Here is a 19,217-nt window from a genome sequence, read left to right as displayed (position 1 = left end):
ATGTAATGCAAGCATTTCTTGTGAAGATGAAAATTAGTCACATATTAACCACACAAGCTGATTACTTTATATATATTTTCTTAGGTTCTTGGGGCTTCCGTAACAAATGACCACAAAGTGGATAGCTTGAAACTCTCATGCTAGGGGCCAGAGATTTAGCTCAGTGACATAAGTGCTTGCCTGGCAACTGTGCAAGTTCTTGTGTTCAATCCCTGGTACCAAAAAGAAAGAAAGAAACATTTGGGTTTGGGGATTTAGCTCAGCAGCATGAGCACCTGCCTGGCAAGCACAAGGTCATGAGTTCGATCCCCAGAACCAAAAAGAAAAAGAAAAATTCTCATGCTAGTGGAGGCCAGAGGTCTGAAGTCAAGGTGTTGGACGGTACCATGTTCCATCTGAAGGCTCTAGGGAAGAACCCTACCTGTGTCTTGCTGATCTGGTAGCCCCATGTGTTCCCTGGCTTGTGCTTCATTAATCCAGTCTGTACTTGCCATCATCCCAGAACCTTCTTCAGCTGTGTGTTTATTGCATGGCCTTCTTTTAAGGACACAGTCACTGGGTTTTGGGCTTCCTTAATCCACTGTGACCAACTGCATCTTCAAAGAACCTGTTCCCACATGAGACCAACCACCTTCTGAGGTTCTGGTTGACATGAATGGGGTGGGGCACACTTCAACCCTCTGTGTAGATGTATGTATGTATGTATGTATGCGTATATATACGAATTCATTTTTAAAGTGTATATGTGAAAAGTACATATATTCGTACTCTTCTACACACAAAAGAAGTTTAGAAAGAGAGGAAATATAAGTGTTATAACAGGGATAGAATAATGGATATTTTCATGTAACTTTTTCCCTATTTTTTGTAGTAAAAATATACAGGTTTTGTTATGGTTTGCATCAAGGTGTCCCCTCAAAGCCACATGCAGTCGTCGGTGGGGGTTTTTCAGAGGTGACCGAAGCTGAATCTGGAGTGTGTGGTGCTGGGATTAAGGGTGTGTGATTACTGAATCAGCCCACTGAGTGGTTTGGCGTTGCCCTAATCCTCAGTAGCGTAGCTAGAGTACAAAAGGGGCAGAAAGGAGCTGTTAAGGTTTCTTGCTTGATTTGTTACCTTCGGCTCCTCTGACACGTCACCCTGCCTTGGAGCTAGCTGATGATCGATTGAAACCTTTATAGACTATGAACCAAAATAAACCTTTCCTCCTTTAATTGTGGGTATCGAGTATTTTCTCTTAGCTATGAAAAAAATGAGGTTTCTAAAATAAAAATCTGTGTTCTAAAATGAAAAAGTAGCACTGTGACTATAAAGCGCAAGTTGGCATGGAATTAACGGGGATCCTCCTGCCTTAACCTCCTGAGTGCTGGGATAACAGATTTACACCACTACACCACACAATGTTGACATCTAGTTTTCGGAGAGGAGTTTGATACAGGGTCTCACTCTGCAGCCCAGGCTGGCCTTGAATTTAGGGCGATCTTCCTACCTCAGTGTCCTGAGTGCTGGATTACAGATGTTTCCCACCATGCTTAGCTTGACATATTCTTAAAAATAGTTGAGATTAAAAAAAACATAGTTGAGATTTTTTTTTTTTATTTAAGGAGAAAAGAAAAAAAAACAGAGAAAGGGTACAAGTTATACAGATTTGCAGAAAAAAAATGAACAGTAGGAAATCACTAGTTAATGGATTACATATTGTCATCTTAGAAATAATTGTTCAAGTCACAAAATTAAAGCTTGTAAAGTGGACATTCCATCAATGATACTGCAAACAGTTCTGTTCAATGATCCAATAAAACTCTGTGATATCATTTTCTATCTTATACACTTAAATATACATGCAGTTATATAGTTTAGAGCACTTTCTTTTCCTCTCTTTTGTACAATGACTATTACACATTTTGGGTTTCATTGCTCCCACGGTTCTTATTACTTTTTTGGAAGAGAGTAAAACCAAATGTGACATAACAGAACAGAATCGGTCAAGTCAAAAGGGTGGACATAATAGATAATGTGAAAACATAATACAAGGTGATCAACAATGGTTACCAAAATGCCTCCCGCTATCTCTAATAGAATTGCCTGTATCGTTAGTTATAATACAATTGAACAAAACAGTAAAGAATAAAACCGACAAAACCAAAACATTGGAGACATTGTAGGTCTTCAAAAGTAGATAAAAGTCAACGAGAATGGGCGTTATAATGAATCTCATTATCTTCACAGCCTAAATTTTCGAACCTGATACTATCCAGCAAAACAGAATAGGGGAACATCAGTTAAAAACTAGATGGTGAGAGTAATACAAGGCTTTAAATCGAGGTAATGGAAAGTCAAAGTGGGTTACTATAATATATCCTGCTATTTTTTTTTCCTTTAATTAAAAGGATAAAAATAAAAAAGTAAATAATGGAGTGGAGATTGAGATAAAAGAGGGCATAACAACGAAACAGCACCAATCAAAACATAACCATTTAAGCAGAATAGTGTTTCACCACCAGATAATCCTGACCTAAAAGTAGTTACCATATTGTCTCTTTCCTTGAAATCCTTGAGTACAACTTCGTATATTGTACCATTAAGTATATCAAAACAATGTAAAACCATTTAAGAGAATGACAGCATTACAGAGTATTTAGAATCGACTAACAGAAAATGAACAATGGTTTCTGTATAATCTCCTTGTCTTTAAAAGGTTTTTGCTTATACTATCGTACATAATAAAATCCAGTGAGATACAACCTATTTAGACCATTGGAGACAGAAGGACAAAAGCTAGATGAGACTTCAAAACAAGATGATGCTAAATCAGTATTACCTATTAAGATGTCATTTTCTCCAAAATAGCTGTTCCTATCATCCAATCTTCTCTGTCTCATTTCTGTTGAGCTCTTATTCTGTCAGTAGCTGTCAGTTTGTCTTCTTCACTTTGTTCTCTGCTCCATTCGTTGTGGCCTCCACTATTTCTGGATTCTTTGTATTTTTCTTTTTTTAGAATATCCTGCAATACTCTCTGTAGAGTTGAATTGGTGGTTGCAAATTCCCCCAGTTCCTCTTTATCCTGGAAGCACCTTGTTTTTCCATCAATTTCCAGGGACAGTTGTGCAGGATATCTCAATCTTGGCTGGAGATTATTATCTTTCAAAGCTTGAATTATTTCCCCCCATGCTCTTCGTGATTTGATGGTTTGTGCAGAGAAATCTGCTGTAATTCTGATGGGTGTTCCCTTGTAAGTGGTCTGTTTCTTGTCTCTGACAGCTTTTAATATTCTGTTCTTGTATTGAATTTCTGGAATTTTTATTATTATATGCCTGGGTGTTGCTCTGTTTGGGTTGTAGGTGGCTGGGGTCCTGTATGCCTCATACATCTGAGTATCTTTACCTTTTGCTAAATTAGGAAAATTCTCCTGGATTATTTCTGTGAGTAGCTTTTGTAGTTCACTTGTTTGTGTCCCTACTTCTTCTTTTATGCTCTTAATCCTTAAGTTATGGATCCTCTTATCATCTTCTTGTCTTTGTATTATTGCTGTTTGTTTCTTTGTTATTTTTAAGAAGTTTTTCATTTCATTCTCCCATATTACAAGTCTGCCCTCCAGTTCAGATAGTCTGTCCTTAGTTTCTTTCAAGCTGTTATGCCAGTCTTCGATAGACTTCTTAGTATCTTGGTAGTCCCTTTGAACCTGCTTCACATATTCTGTGCTTTCTCTGTTTCCTCCATCAAACAATTCTCCCCTTTTTTTCTGTTCTTCCATTCCACCACCTGTTTTTTCTTGGGTGGTACTTAGCATTTCTCTAACTATTCTGCATACTTCTAGCTTCAGGTCGTTGATAACTTCATTCCTGAATTGGTCTATGAGGCTCTCTATATGGCGCCTTACGTGTATTGGTGCAGTGTCTGCTATTGCCTGATTCTCAGAATTGGGGGCCGAGGAGCCTTTCTTGTTGCTGCCTCTTCCCATGCTGCCTCTTCTTCTCTGTTCCTTATATATGCAAGCTTATATAAGAGGCCCAGCTTCTCTCCCAGTCAGCCACAGCCTGATCGAATTTCGCCAGTTAGGTGTTCCCGCTCACCGCTGTGCACCAGGGAGTTACGGACCAGGCAGCCTACGTGTCTCCCCTCCCGGCCACCCTCAGGCTCTGGGATCTGGGTTGGGACAGCCGACGGGGTCCGCCGGCAGCATCACGCAGGCCAGGCACTTTTCACCAATCCCGCCCGAGAGGGGGATGTGTGGCTGGAGTTGCCACCGCGCCCTGCTCCCGCAGGACTGCTCGGGCCCAGAAAGTCCTCCGCTAGAGTCAAACTGTGGTGGAGTGTCAGTCTCTCACTCACCTCGCCACAAGTCAGAACATGCCTCCCTGCCCATCCTGTTTTCAACTCCGTTCGCAGACTCCCGTTCTCAGAGTTTCCGCGCGTCTCTCTCCTTGCCGAGCGGATGTAGGGGCAGCCAGCCACCGCGCAGCGGGAAACCCAAATCGCGGCTTCCAATAGCGCGGGGTCCAGCCTCGGCAGCGAGGCTTTTCTGTTCCTGTTTTATCACCAGGACTGCATTCCAAGTTGGTTTCTCTCAGCCAAGTTCGTTCCTGAGTCAGCAGAGCATAACTCCACCAGCTTATGTCTCTTTAGTCCGCACCATACCTGGCTTCTGAGCCTAGTTTTTCAGAGAGCCTCCGGTAGTTGCTGTTATCTGTCCGCTATGTTCTCCCCGAAGTCTAATAGTTGAGATTTTTGAGGTCCTACCTTCTAGCCACTATTTCTTCACCTTGTCAAACTGTTATAAAGATATTTTAATCTGGATTTTAAATAATTCTGTGTAATATACACACATATTTTTATATATAATGAGTCAGTTGATGTTTTCATGGTATCAAATGTGTGTTATGTTTAATATTGTGTTAATTACAACAAAAGCTGAGGCTGACATAATGTAGCATAAAATTGCTGTTGAGTCAACCACTATAGTATCAGGTCTTTGGTTTAAGTTTGGAAAGCCAAAAAAATTATGATTTTTAGTTGTTGAATTCAAACCTAATTTTTAAAACATATTTTAAAGTCTCTAAGTTAGATTAATCCTAGGAACCTAGAAATTAGACATGGCAACAGGATGAAGGCATTTTCCCAAATTTATGAATTTCATCTGTTCACGTTGGCTCAAATGCTAGGTTAACTTATAACACACATATGCACTGTAGAACTGACTTCGTCCACTCACACTGCATATTCTTTAGGCATTTTTATCTGTAGTAACATCTCTATAGTAAAATAGTTCATAACATCTTTTCATAAATAATTTCTTTCTTTCTTAGTTATCTTTGCCTGTTAACCCATTGCTCTGTCTTTAGGAATCCCAATCTTAATAAACCACCCTAGGTCCACTGGCTCCCACATGTTACATTACTGCCATCTACTCAGTCTTGTCCTTTGCTCCTGTAAGTCCTTACATCTTAGAACTGCAGAGTTATAAAGAAAGACTGAGAGCTCCAATTTCTCCCCTCTCTTCGCCAAACCACTGTCCTACGTTGTGTCTGCCTTTCTGTTATTTTTGTACCTGATTAGTTTGAATGTGACAAACCCACTTTTTATCCTGATGCTCAGTGTTTTGAGTCACTTTTCTGTTGTATGAAATGTAGCACCTGCAACTTAAACAAGAAGAGGTTTATTTTGGCTTTTTTTTTCAGTCCATATAGAGGGCAGGAGGGAAGAAAGCTGCTCTTATCAAGGTAGCTAGGAAACAGTGAAGGTAGGAACCAGGGACAAGAATGCGCCCTTCCAGCTCACGCCCCCAATGACCTACCTTCAACCAGGTTCCACCTGTAGCTAGCACAGACAGCTGCTGAGCTCTCCAGTGGGTCAGTCCACTGATGAGTATACCGCCCCTGAAACCCAGTCACTTTCCACAGTCCGGAACTTTGGGGAATATTATAAATTTAAACCATAGGGACTCGGTGTCTGTACTTCCCTTTGAGAATTGCAATACTATTACCATTGACTTGTAACAAAGCAGTAGAGAGAAAGGCAAAGTATTGCAAGTCCAGACAGAAAGTCACAGGCAGACAGAGACAGAGTCCGAGACAGACCCAGTGTTTGTCCGAGGCTGCTAGATACTTCTGATGGAAAAATCTATGGTCTTCATTTTTCATTCCAGCAAATAAATGGTAGTTGAGTTTATTGATTAAACAAAGAACACAACTCTTTTTTCACTCCAGTGTACAAGAGAGTGTCTGGTTGCCTAAAAAGAGTAGAAGAAAACTAGTAACAGGGAGAGAAGAATGAACTATGATGCAGGAGGTAGAGATGTGGGAGGTTATGGGGACATCTCTTGCTCAAATGAGAGAATTATTTTGTCTGGGAAGCAGTGAGGACTGATAGTAAAATAATGCTCCTAGTTTTGATAATATTTCCACACAGCTACCCTGGTTGGCTGAACATTAATAATCTTAATTCAGCCATGGCAATAACTAGAATTTCCATTTACTGTTCCTCAAAATGTGTAGGAGGGATCCCACACTGTATGTAACTTACAGGGTTCTCTAGGTTGAAGAGGAGATTGTTGTAGACACTGATCAGTGACTTTCCAACTAAATGTAAGGGTGAAAAGTTACACTGTTTCCCAGTTTGAAGTTTTCCATTTTGATTGTCAGCGTCTACTTTGGAAAGAACTGAGAATAGATGGACACAGGTAGAATGGAGCGGGTATAGAGTCAAATTTAAATGGAGTATTTTTTAACACTGACCTGCCCTTCCCTCCTCTCATTAATAGGCTTTATTTTATTGGTACTTTATTTTCATTTCCATTTTAGATTTAAAACATATTTCACCATCATTTAAATGCAGATAAGCACCAGTCTCTGAAGTGAGATACCAAGAAACTTTTTTAACGTAGATTTTTCTAAACATACAGTCACAATACAGACCCAAAGTATTTTATTTTGTTAGCTTTGAAAAAGTTACAAGCAGTCATATCTCTGTCCATTTTGACTAATACACCACAAAAAAAGCAAATTGAGAGACTTGGATCCAAAGTATGTAGTAACTAGAAATGTGAAATGTGGTGATTCCTCAAAGATTAGCATGGCTTATATGTTACAGCTGGTACATTTTTCAGCCAGATCCCATTCCCAGCAATAAACTGAGTAGTCACCCAGATTTCTACATTTCAGGTTTTTTTCCCCCCACAGAAACTTATGTTTAAAAACCATTTTAGTTAATATGTAAGATGAAGTCTATGGAATTTTTAATAAAAATGGTTTTACTAAGATCATAATTATGTCCTCATTGGAGTTCTTTTTCTTCCCACTTACTCCCATGGGGTGGAGGCAGAGGAATGTGTGAGCGCAGGAGGGATTCGGTTGAGACCAAGAACACTAGACCCAGGCCCAGGCCCAAATCTCAGCTCTGCCGCTTAGTATTTGTGATGGGGCAGGTCACTGGCCCTTTTGGAATCTGTCCCTTCACGTACAGCGTGACATAAAAACTGCTGTTAATGCCATTATAGTGAAGACAGAGTAAGAAAATGCATGTAAACTATTTACTGTTGCATGTGGAAATTTTTCAGTAGGTGCTAGTTATCATAGTATATCCTCTAATCTAGTCCCTCTGCTTTACCAGTTAAGAAAAGGAGATACTAGAGAGTTAGGCCCGAGTTTACCCTGCGGGTTGATGGGAGAGCTCTGGAACTAGAAGGCACTCCTAAATCAGAGTTTTCATGTAGCTGCAGAACTACTGATGAGTTTTTCATATCTATATAACATACTACTCATGTTTTTCCTAGATACAAAAATCATTTAATTCACTCAACCCTAATGTATACCCCCTCCCAGCTCACATAGCACTGACAATTGCACACGTGGTTGACAATTGCATGCATCCTGTGACTTTCTCCTCCCCATAAAACTTCCCATATTTGTGCAGCACTGATGTACAGTTGTGCGCACCTGCCAACATGCCAGCCATTGGCCTAGACCAAGGAGAGAATTTTATTTTTTGTGTTAGTAAAATATCTTCTATAAAGTACCTGCTTTCATAGCGCTTGCCTTTGGGGTCAGGAGATGGTGGACACAGTCAGCAGGACAGTCACAGACAGTTAATTTCAGGGAGGAAAGGACATGGCAGTGCACATAACTGGAGGAGGCCACTTCAGAGGGTTGGCAGCCAGACTGAAGCCTGAGGTGCAGTCAGTGGTGCTGAGAGCTAGAAAGAGGCGGAGATATCTGGGGCTCCAGTAATCCCTGAAGAGTAACCCAGAAATTGGCCTCCATCATTTGTTTCTACTTGTGAGAAGCGTAGAAGAGGAAGATGCCAAAGACGATGTGCACCTGAAGGAGTCAGCACCACACAAACACAAAAGGGCTCAGGAAAGGCGAGAACACGCCCACCAAACAGGTCCACTGCACAGCTGTGTCCATTCACTTGCCACACTGTCCTGCTCTATTCAGGAAGAGTACTATGCAGTGTGTTAACAACTGGGCACTCACCATGGCACCAGTGGCACCCGTGTCCTTAAAGATGGAGCCGGGACTGTGGTTGGAGGGCAGCTTGGAGCCTGACTGAAAATGACTTGGGATCCTGAGAGAGAGCGAAGGTCCAGGAAAAGGGAACAAGGCCAGATAGAGCTGGGAAAGTAACCCGAAAGCATATGGTCTAGAGGAGCAGAGGTACTGGGAGCCAAGAGGGCTGGGCGGGGTACCGAGCAAAAGTTGGTGCCCTGAGGAGACCAGCCAAGCCTTGTGGCATGGGAACGAGCTCTGGGTCATTGGAATTATTTTCAGAGCACAAACGAAGCCACCCACTGCTCAAAACAGATGGGCATTTAGGCAAATACAGTCAGCCACGTTTCTGACCATATGAAGAAGTGTATGCTCAGTGTGTGCATGTGTGTGTGTGTGTGTGTGTGTTGCCTTAGCCTTTTATGCTATCATTATATGCAGTTTCATTCATATCTGGGGGCATTATGTGTGCCACAAAGAACTTTTAGAATTCCAGAATTTTTTTCATTTCTTGGATTAGAATCAAGTTTCCAATTCAAGGCCATAGCTAGCTATTGACTTAACTCTGTGTTAAAAATCACCACCAACAAAATCCACCTTAATATGCTGCCTGGAAAGTTTTATTGTTTTTCCTTAAATTGTTGTATAGCCAAACTAGGTATGCAAGGAGCCACCTAAAGAAGGAGTGCTTGATAAGATCAATGCAGACAACAAGGAGAGGGCAAAATTGGAGGAACGCTTTGAAGGCTAGTTATGGAGCCTTTTTGTAGACCATTGAAATCTGAGTATTTCAGTGATATACTAATTTTTTAAAAACAATTATCGAATACTTGGTGCTATAGCAAGAAAGAGCTTATTTAATGTGTTCTTTTAAGTAATGGTAAGATGAACAGAAACTCTAAAAAGAACCTTTTTTGTGTTCTTTGTCACTGGCATTTGGCAGTACTAGCAGGAATTAGTAGTTCTGATTATTGGACTAAATGAAACTGTCCACATTAAATAAAAGTACTATCATTAAGCAGCAATTTATAGCAAAGTGCAAGTTAATATTGTAATGATGGGCAGCCTAGAACATTCTGGAATACAACAGGCTGTTCAGCCCTGTGTTTTAACTCAGGCTAAATGTCTCAGACTGTTTTAGTATGAAAGTTTCTTTCATCCATTTTCTTCACTATTTGTGAAATACCTCACTGTGAGAAAAAGCACATTTCAGGCAGGGGCTGTATTTTTATAATGTGTTGTGTCACCATGGGCAGTGTCCTGCTGTTTCTCTGTGGTCCTTGTGTGAAGTGCTCACTGCTCAGACCTCTGCCATTCCATGGGCCCCACCAGGAGGATTGCATTGTCGGCCTGATTCCATCCTAGAACCCTGGAAACCTGTGAAAATAAAATGGACGTGCATCCATCCTTGGGCACATATATGTTTTATTACCTGGAGACTCAATATAACCTCTTAAATTCCCAGCCCTGGAGTCCATGCATACATCTCTTAGCCCGCTAGTTAGACAGAAGCTTTAATTTCTGATTCTAAATGTAATTCTCTGGTATCTGGAATCTCTGCCCAGGGACATTTCCTCTCATCAAGGTTTATATTTCTGTGATACCCTCTTGAACCCCATTTTCTCCTCATCCTCTTCTCTGTCTTCAAACAGCTTTTCTCCCTGCCCCCACAATTAGGTTACAGATAAAGAGAAAGTGATGAATTGAGAATGATCTGGTGATATCCTTTCCTTGGCACAGTGTTTAAATCCTACCCCTCGCTGTGTTGAGCTTAGAGAATGAATTATGCACAGCTGAAAAGCAGAGAAGTTTCTGGTTCAGGGGACACATTTACACTGTTGCTCCCTGCGGATGCCCATTCCATTATTAGGATGACCACAGGAGACTGGACATCAGCCTTTTGTAACGGGCAGCCCGGAAGGAGGCACCAGGCTGACATCTCTGCGTTGTTTCAGGGCTTTTCAGAGAAAACTCACACATTTGAGTGAGGCTGACTCTCTTCATTCCCTCTCAGTTGACAACATAGAAAGCAAAATCCTTCTTTGAGAGCAGCTCTTGAGGTTTCTTCTTTTGCCTCTGAGTTTCATTTCGTTTACAGTAAAAAGCCATGTTTATAAATTTATTGAAACAATGCACCTCCCGTTACCTGGTTCATAGGAACAGGCTAACTTTGGGAATCCAAAAAACTTCAACCAAAGAACACAGTGTGGCCTTGACCAAATAGAAGTCCAGTGGTCAGGAAAGAAAGCATTGTCACAGATCACAGGTGCTTTGCCCACCTGGACATGTGTGTGATGCGGTACAAAGCATTACTTCTGAGACACTCAGGGAGGGTCGCTGACACCTGGTCAGCCTCACGGGGCTTTGAAGTACTGAAATCTGTCGAACAGTATTTAAGAAACTGTGGATTATAGATTCTTATTAGGGCCTCACAAATCATATGCCCAGACCCAAGGAAATTTCTTAAGGGGAGGAAAAATAACATTTCTTTATATCTCTTTTTCCAGTCTGCTTTTTGTTTCATTTATGTGAACTGAGTGACAGTGCATGTATTTATCTTAGACTGTTGGTGGTGGATGATTTCCCCTAGTGATAGCAGAACATGCTGAAAATAGAGCTCATCATGAAAGAAGGCAGTCACAGCGTGGATATTGTCAGTGCAGAATATGTGAATGGTATATATTAGCATGGAATGGATACAATTTTCACAACTTTTATATTGAACCTGAAGTTTTCAGTTGAATATGGAGTTCTTGAGGGAGTGATATAAAGAAGCTCAAAGTCCAAATGCGCCTTTTAAAGGTTCAGCCTCGCTGTGTTTCGGGTAAATCTAAACCAAAGGGAGGCCTCATACAGAGCACCAGACAGGAGTCGACTACTTATGGAGAGCTGTTCTTCTGCAGATGGTCATGTCTAAACTTGGGGAGCCTGGCACACTCAGACTTTAGTTGTTAAAAAAAAAAGTGAAAATCAAAATAGGCTCCATATGCCCAGTTCCCAAAATCAGCTTCTCAGATCCTTCACTTTATATCCACACAACCAAAATAGGACCAGAGCTAGAGTCCTAGGACCCCTGGCCTATCATGAGCCCTGCTGGTGGTTGAGGGTGACCACAAACACCAAATTGTCCAGCAGGAAGGAATGGTCAGGGAAAATGTAAAAGGAGAAAAGAAGGAAAGTGAGCCCTCCCCTGAAGTATGGCTGTGATAGTTTATATGTGGGGTGGGTGTAGGAAATTGGAGAGATAAACTATATTACATAGGAAATCATTTCAGTGAACACAACTAACGCTAACTATGACATTTTGCGTATTTGTCTAATTTTGTGGAGATGCTCCTCTAGAATGATTCTCAAAGCTTGCCATTTTTTTTCTTGGACAAATTTGTATAATATTTTGTGATTGAGTTTTGGGCTTGTGACTAGTAAGGCAATAGAATTCAAGTTTTGGTTTCCACAGTTTGGGGGCTTGCCCATCCTTTATCCAGGCTTTTTCTAGTAGGCTAATTCAAGTCCCATTGACTCACATAAAATTCCATTTGTTTTAGTAAGCAGAAGTGCAGTGTCTAATTTGTATGGTTCAAAAACTGCTACAAAGCAGAAACTTGCTGTGCCTCTCCACCTAGTGCCACTACTGAATCTTGAATATAAGATGAAACTAAGCAGAAATTAGTGATACATTGGTCCTCTACCTATGGCTGTCCATCTTCTGAAATCATGTATCAGTAGCCACCATCCACAAATGGACCAGTATGGGGACTTCACTTACTTGAGATAGGAACGGATCTCTCTCTCTTTCTCTGTCTCTGTCTCGTGTGTGTGTATGTGTGTGTGTGTGTGTGTGTGTGTGTGTGTGTGTGTTCTGTTTGCAAAAAAAAAAGAAAATGCGTTGCCATCTTCCTAGAAAAACATTCCAAAATTCATAAAAATAGTGTATAAATATATTGTGGGTTTCAGTTTATTTTCAAGTAGGAACAATGAAAGTTTGTTTTGTGATACAGTTTTAATGCAGTATTAAAGTATAGTGATGTTGGGCCAGGGGTTTAGCTCAGTGGCATAAGTGCCTGCTTGGCAAAGTCAAGGTCATGAGTTCAATCCCTGGCACCAAAAAACCCCCAAAATATAGTGATGTAGGGACTTGAAATGCTAAGACCATATCCCTTGCTTGTCTAGTTTCTGTAAGTTGCACTTACTGAATCTTAAATTTATAATTTAGTTAAGATTCTGGGGGCAGAGAGCAGTCGGCAATCCTTAGGCTCCCTTTCTTGGCAAGTCTGATATAGACAAATGCTTATTGCCCAGAGACCACATGACTGGTCATCAGAGAATATGTTTTGTTTTCATGTAAAAGACATGCTGAAGATCCAAACTCAAAAACAGTTTCTGCACATTGCATTGGTTCTTTGTATTCAGTGTGACTTCACCTTTTAAAGCTTTTTATTTTTCTTAATTTTTTGAAAATTAATAAATTAATATTTGAAATGGTTACAATTTATAACTTCAGTAGGATGTTCATGTGTTTAGTAGTCTCAGGAACAAAGAGCTCTAGATTAAAATTCATGTCAAGTAACAAGTAACACTTAGCATGTATATTTATAACAAGTAACACTTAGCATGTATATTTATAACAAGTAACACTTAGCATCCATATTTATAAATGAAGGTGTTTATTTGTTTCTGAAACAAGTTCACATTATGTAGTCCAGGCTGGCCCTGAATTCACTGTGTAGCCTAGGCTGACTTTGAACTCATGGTGATCCTCCTGCCTCAGCCCTGCTTTCCTCATAGGTTCAAATGTAATTCCAGCCCTGCTTTCCGCATAGAATTCTTTCAGTGTCAAAATGAGAACATGGAATCACTTTATCTCTAGTATGACGTAAAAGTTCCTTGTGTTATCTGCAGAACATTCAGCAGAGACAGATGCTTCTACCTTGATATTGTCAATAGATTGAGATCCAAGTAATTAATACTGAAATCTCATGATTTTGAAGTGTATCTAGGGAAGGGATAGGACTGTTTAATATTCTCTTACCTGGGTTTAGTATTTGGAAATACATACCTTTCCTTCTGTGAAATTTTTACTTCCTAATAATTTTGGTTTGAATATAGAAATTATAGAAAAAGAGAGAACTGAAGGGATTGAGAAGAAAAATGGTAGACAGCAGGGCAGGAATAAAGATCTTTTTCCAGTGTGGCAACCAGGTGACATGTTTCCGAAGGGCACTTCAAAGGAAATGTCAGAACTCAGAGCTGTCTGGTATACAATTGAAAGGCCCAGCACATTTAGATAAGGAACTCACAAAAGACTACCATAAAGTCAAATGAATGTAGAAACATCTCAATAAAATTTGGAGAAGATAGATTATACAAATAGTTCCGTCAGCATAGGTGGTAAATAGAAATATTATTGATCCCATTGTTAGTTCAAAGTAATTTAAAGGCCATTTAAAAATGAGCACAGAGATGGCAAATCTTTTAGAGCTGTCAGTGATACAGAGAGCCCACCGTGCCGTAGGTTTGCCGCCTCTGAGTGTTGTCAGCCTTATACTTTAGGAAATCTTTTTTTTAAAAAGCTCCCAATTTTCTCCAGCTCTCCCTTACTCTTGTTCTATCCACTGACCCCATTTTCCTGCAAGTCCCACAGCACATGGTCGCTCTGCTACAGGGCTCTGGAACTGCAGGCGTGTTAGTTGGGCAGCTTGATGGCAGAGGTGAGACTGAAGAGTCTAGAGAATAATTAACCAGCTAATTAACTGGGATTTTTCAACATAAATCTACCTCTGTTTTCATTGTTTACTTAGACTGTCTAGTAAACTCTTGGAAGACATATAGCACTTTTACTTTCCTGTGCTGATTGTTTAGGTTATGAAAGGACAATTGTCTCCAGGTGACTGTTATCAGTAAAGACCTCCAGGAAAATGATTCATTGACAGGCTGCAGCAGCTGACTTTTTCCTTGTTCTCATTATTTTTAAAAAGCTGCTGTAACTTTTCTGTCCTTTTGTTGTGTATCTTTCCCCCTTGTAACCAAAAAATATTTTTATTTACTAATAATAAGGACTGTCTTTCCAAAACACAGATCTGTTTTGTGTTTAGCTTTTTATTTTAAATCAGTCTGGAACAAAAGTGTTCATCTTTATTTGATTTGCTGCCAACTAACATAATTCTTGGCCTTCACACCTTACCCTGGATGTACACTGCCCGGAAATATAAAAAGTTTTGATTACTGCACGAAAAAGAAACCATTAGGGAAAAAAGCACACTGCCAAAAGTTATGCAAAAATTATATCAAACAGTGTAAAGTAGTTTAAATTTTGAATTATTTATCCTAAGGCTTTATATAATTTATACAGATGATAAAAATTGATTGGATTTTTAAAGCAAATAGTTTAATAAATGTAAGATGTTCCCATGGCCCCTACTCAAAAAAAATCTTAATGAATCTTAATAGAAAAGCAGTACTTGTAGTCAATGCCATAAGATTTTTCAGATCTTCGGAAGAGAAGTTATAAATAAGATTGGGCTTGAGATGAGTGGATGGATATTGTTTTTTATATTTATTTCTGCATGTAATCTTCATTTTGACTTAGAAAGCAGATTTCTGTCACTTTAATGACAGTAAATCCAAGCACTATTTCATAAATATATAGACTTTTGGGTAAAACCTATAAACTATAGATTTTGTTATTGTCTGCTCATATTTAAACATACTACTTTTGTGTCTCTAAACATTGTTTACCATTGCAAGGAATGAGTAACCTTTGGACAAATGACTGCTTCTAATTCTGAGGCAGGAAAGGTACAAGCTGAGCCTGGAACATCTCAAACCAGAAAGCAAGGAAGTTACCAAAGATTGCCAGAAGTCAGAAGAACTCACAAGACATCAGCTTTTGCAAGCTTATGTCAGTAAATATAAACTGTGATAGATTGAAACACATTAAGTATGTTTTAGATAATTAAACATTTAATTTGATACAGTTTATATAGTTAACCATATCAAATATTTCAACCCAGGAGTTCATAATTATGCAGTACAGTACTTCAACAACAACAACAAAAAAACTCACTAACCATGTTTGGACAATATTAGAGACCACATCATCATTGTCTTGAGAAATGGTAAATGAAGCGAATCAGGCATCTATTCAGCCTTATGTGACTTGAACCTCAGGATACCTAACAGGCAATTTTCTCTTTGTAGAGTTATTCCAGCTAATAAGTCAAGAATGAATAGTAGAATATCACTGTGAAGTTTCTAATGAATCTTTGCATTTAGGCAAGTATCAGTGGGTAACAATATGTCCAAAAGAGCCACCCAAGCATTACGTGCCCCTTGATGGAAATTCAAACCCTGCATGAAGGAATCCTCTCTTCCAGGTGCACTAGAGTCAGATCAAGCTCCTGGATCAAATTACACTTCAAGAAGCCTATAGAGGGCAGAGAGCAACATTAACAACACCAATGGGATGCAGTGTACAAAATCCAGAATTAGAACTACCAGATACCTAGTTCCTTCAACAACACTAAAAATAAAATTACATGGAAAGACTGGAGCTTGAGAAAACCATGGATTACAGAAATCTAAGGAACATACCAAAGCATCACAGTGTATAAATGTTACTTGAATCCACATCCAAAAAAATTGTAAGATATTGTAATGCGTATTTGATCACATGAAGTAATTATTTTTAGGTGCTATAATACTACTGTGGCTGGGCATTTTTGAATGGCCATATTTTTTAGAGACACACTAAAATATTTATGATGAAATGATGTGACACTTGGCATTTACTCCACGTAAAATAGTGAAAGAGGCTGAGTAGGATTGACAGAGTAGAGTTTTTAGTATAAATGAAACAAGATTGCTCAAGTATTGACAACTGTCAAAACCAAAAAGTAACAGTCACTGGCCTGTTACTCTCCTTTTGCATATATTGAAAAATTTCAAAAATAAAAATTTAGATGTATCTATGCATATGCATTTAATTAATTTCATAAAGCTGTAAAGTTTTACCTAGGTTTAAATATTATAAAGAATCATAGACTGGCGAACTTTGAAGACACAAACACTTGGAAGTACTTATAATGAAGTACTGTGATTTTGAAGTCATGTAAAACTAAAATAGTATTCTGCTGAAGTGCTATAAATCTGGTAACTTCATAATATAATACACAAGCTTAAGATCAAAAGTGAGACTCTAAATTGTGTTATAAATTAGGCATTTCGGGACCTAAAGAACTGTAGTCTATTTGGGGGAGATGGAAAAGATGGTGTGTGAAATATTTATGAAATGCAGTTATGATTGGCACATATGTGGAATATAGGAAGAGAAAGGTAAGCCAATAAAAGCCCGAGGCAGGGGAACTTTTGCATCCGCTAGACCTCTGCCAGGATCCTCCCTTGATGATCTTCTTTAGAGTCACATTAATTTTTTCCTGTGTGGGTAAATAAACTTATTTTTGTTTGTTTTCTCCTAGTTGGGGAATGGCAGTCAATGTGTATTCTACCTCGATAACCCAAGAGACTATGAGCAGACATGACATCATTGCATGGGTTAATGACATAGTATCGTTAAACTACACGAAAGTGGAACAGCTTTGTTCAGGTAAGAGAGCATCTTTTAAGCATTTCCCTGAAATGTTTAATGACTTGAAGAATGTAATTTTATGAATCATACATGATATGTTTGGGGAAGGAAAAATGTATATCAGTTTTGGTATATAATTAAAGGAGAAAATTCAATCTAGCTGAAGAACAGATGGGTGAAAAATGTGTGAGCATCTGAAAGCATCTAGCCGTCCTGACAAGCATTGTGAATTGCCTCTGGCTTGCTCTGTGTAACTCCTCTCCAGTGCTGTCTCCTAGCCTCTTATCTGCAACCAATTTGTCCCTATATTTACTGCTTACAAACATAGTGGATCTTGTAGCACCCTTTTACAAATCTTCAGTGCCCCACATTGTCCCTCCCTGGGATAAAATTCAGTCCTCATTCTATTAATATGTTGTTTTTCTTTTGGTTGCCACCCACCCGTCTTCACAGTTTCATTTGCCACATCTCTTCCCCTCTGTGCCTCAGCCCCACAAAACACTTCTTGTTCCCTTAAGACTGCTCCCCTTTGACATTCCATAGATTTTTTCACACTCTCTTGGCTTGGAAGGTCTTTCTTCTTCTTTATGTTTGCATAAAGTCCTGCCCACACTTTGAAATGCAGCTTACCTGCCTGCTCCTCTGTGAAGTGTCCCCCAGGTTCCCAGACTGCCAAGTCCTGCATGTTCCCAAAGCATTGTCCTCCCCTCTAGAGTGACCTGGCCACACTGCATTACAGTGTCTGATTCCTGCTCCCCCAAAGGTAATGAGAGTTCTTGAGAATAGGCTCATATTTTATTTTTGTTAAATGCCTGCATGGCAGTGTTACTTGATACCAAGTAGCTCTGCAAAGACTGCATATTGATTTAAACTTACTTAAAAAAAGAAAAAGTTTCAATAAAGTAGGGAGATATTTTATATATGTATATGTAAAATAATCCATTCTTAGGTTCAAGTATTTTTCAGGGAAATAAAAAGACCTCCTTTGGAAACCAAAATTTTTTTCTTTCTGTGAACTAGTAGGTAAGAATTTCCTCTCTACTTCTGGCTCTAACATGACAATGATAAGAGAAAGTAGAAAATATTACTGAAATACATTTGAGGATAAATCCCAACAGATATTATACCATAGAGTCACCAGGTTCAGCTAATGCATTGATATTAGACATTTTGCTCCCTTTCTCAGGAAGTCATATAAAAATAATTTCATGTCATGCAGTCAGAAGTTGGCAAGCCCCAGTCGTCACTCTCAGATCATGTATGTGTCCAGCACCCACCAGTTTAAGTATTCTCCCTTCACTGGGTCTGGATTTGACCAGAATACATTAGAGGACTCACATTCACTGCTGGTGACAACTCTTCCTTCTTGATCCTTTTTCCCATGAGGAAGACATTGTGATTGGCATTGCCTTCCCCACCTCTCTGTGCCCAGAACTCAAACATGAAGTCCTGTAACTTAGGTCAAGAGAGGCAGTAACTAACCAGTATTTTTGTCCTTCAAGTTACAGAGAAGTGGATTAGGACAATGATGATATATCAGAGATAGATAGATAGATAGATAGATAGATAGATAGATAGATAGATAGCCGGCCTACTGAAATGGCCCGAAGTTACTTTAAGAAGCAACTTTTACTGTCTCTTACTTAACTCCATTCACTCAGATATTTCTGTGTTGCTTTTTTGCTGTTCATTCTAGTGCTAATATTTTCTTTCTTTTTTTTTTGGTAGGAAAAAACACTTATGTTAGCAACCCTTTGGTTAATAGCACTTACTACTTTGTATTGAAATTATCCATTCTCCACAGTGCACAGTGTTCCTTCAGAAATGCACATTTGGGGGATGAGTGAAAAGCTATTTACAGCTACTAGGAGGCAAAGACAAAAATGTAAATCTTACCCCAGTGTGGGTGTATGTAAGGAGAGATAAGGGAAATGAGGTTGGTTATCAAGAAAAACAGAAATAAGGAAGGAAATAAGAAAAAGAGTTATAGAGAACATTTCTACTTTGGTCTTAAAGAGTCTCAAAGGAGCCTGCCATGTAGTATACTTAGAGAATTTTTGGTTACAAATAGAATAGAGTAAATTAGAACTTTTAAGGTATAGTAGCAAGTGTTTATGATATATATATCTGTATCTATCTATCTATCT

At 39.2% G+C, this 19,217-nt stretch overlaps 1 protein-coding gene across 3 annotated transcripts in view; it reads left to right on the top strand.

Annotated features, from left to right (window-relative positions):
* The window catches only part of Mapre2 (microtubule associated protein RP/EB family member 2), a 163,449-nt gene that overhangs the window by 77,824 nt on the left and 66,408 nt on the right, over positions 1–19,217 (top strand). For all 3 annotated transcript variants that reach the window (XM_005005550.4, XM_063231774.1, XM_003474085.5), the window contains one exon: positions 16,961–17,088. In XM_005005550.4, the coding sequence (XP_005005607.1) occupies positions 16,968–17,088 (121 nt within the window). In that variant the 5' untranslated portion in view covers positions 16,961–16,967. The remainder of the gene's footprint in view (positions 1–16,960; positions 17,089–19,217) is intronic.

Source organism: Cavia porcellus, unplaced genomic scaffold (assembly GCF_034190915.1).
Source record: "Cavia porcellus strain 051 isolate PalLab524CR breed Dunkin Hartley unplaced genomic scaffold, mCavPor4.1 scaffold_20, whole genome shotgun sequence".
NCBI classification, from domain to species: Eukaryota; Metazoa; Chordata; class Mammalia; order Rodentia; family Caviidae; genus Cavia; species Cavia porcellus.
The sequence above is the reverse complement of the archived record's forward strand: the minus strand, read 5'-3'. Positions and strand labels throughout refer to the sequence as shown.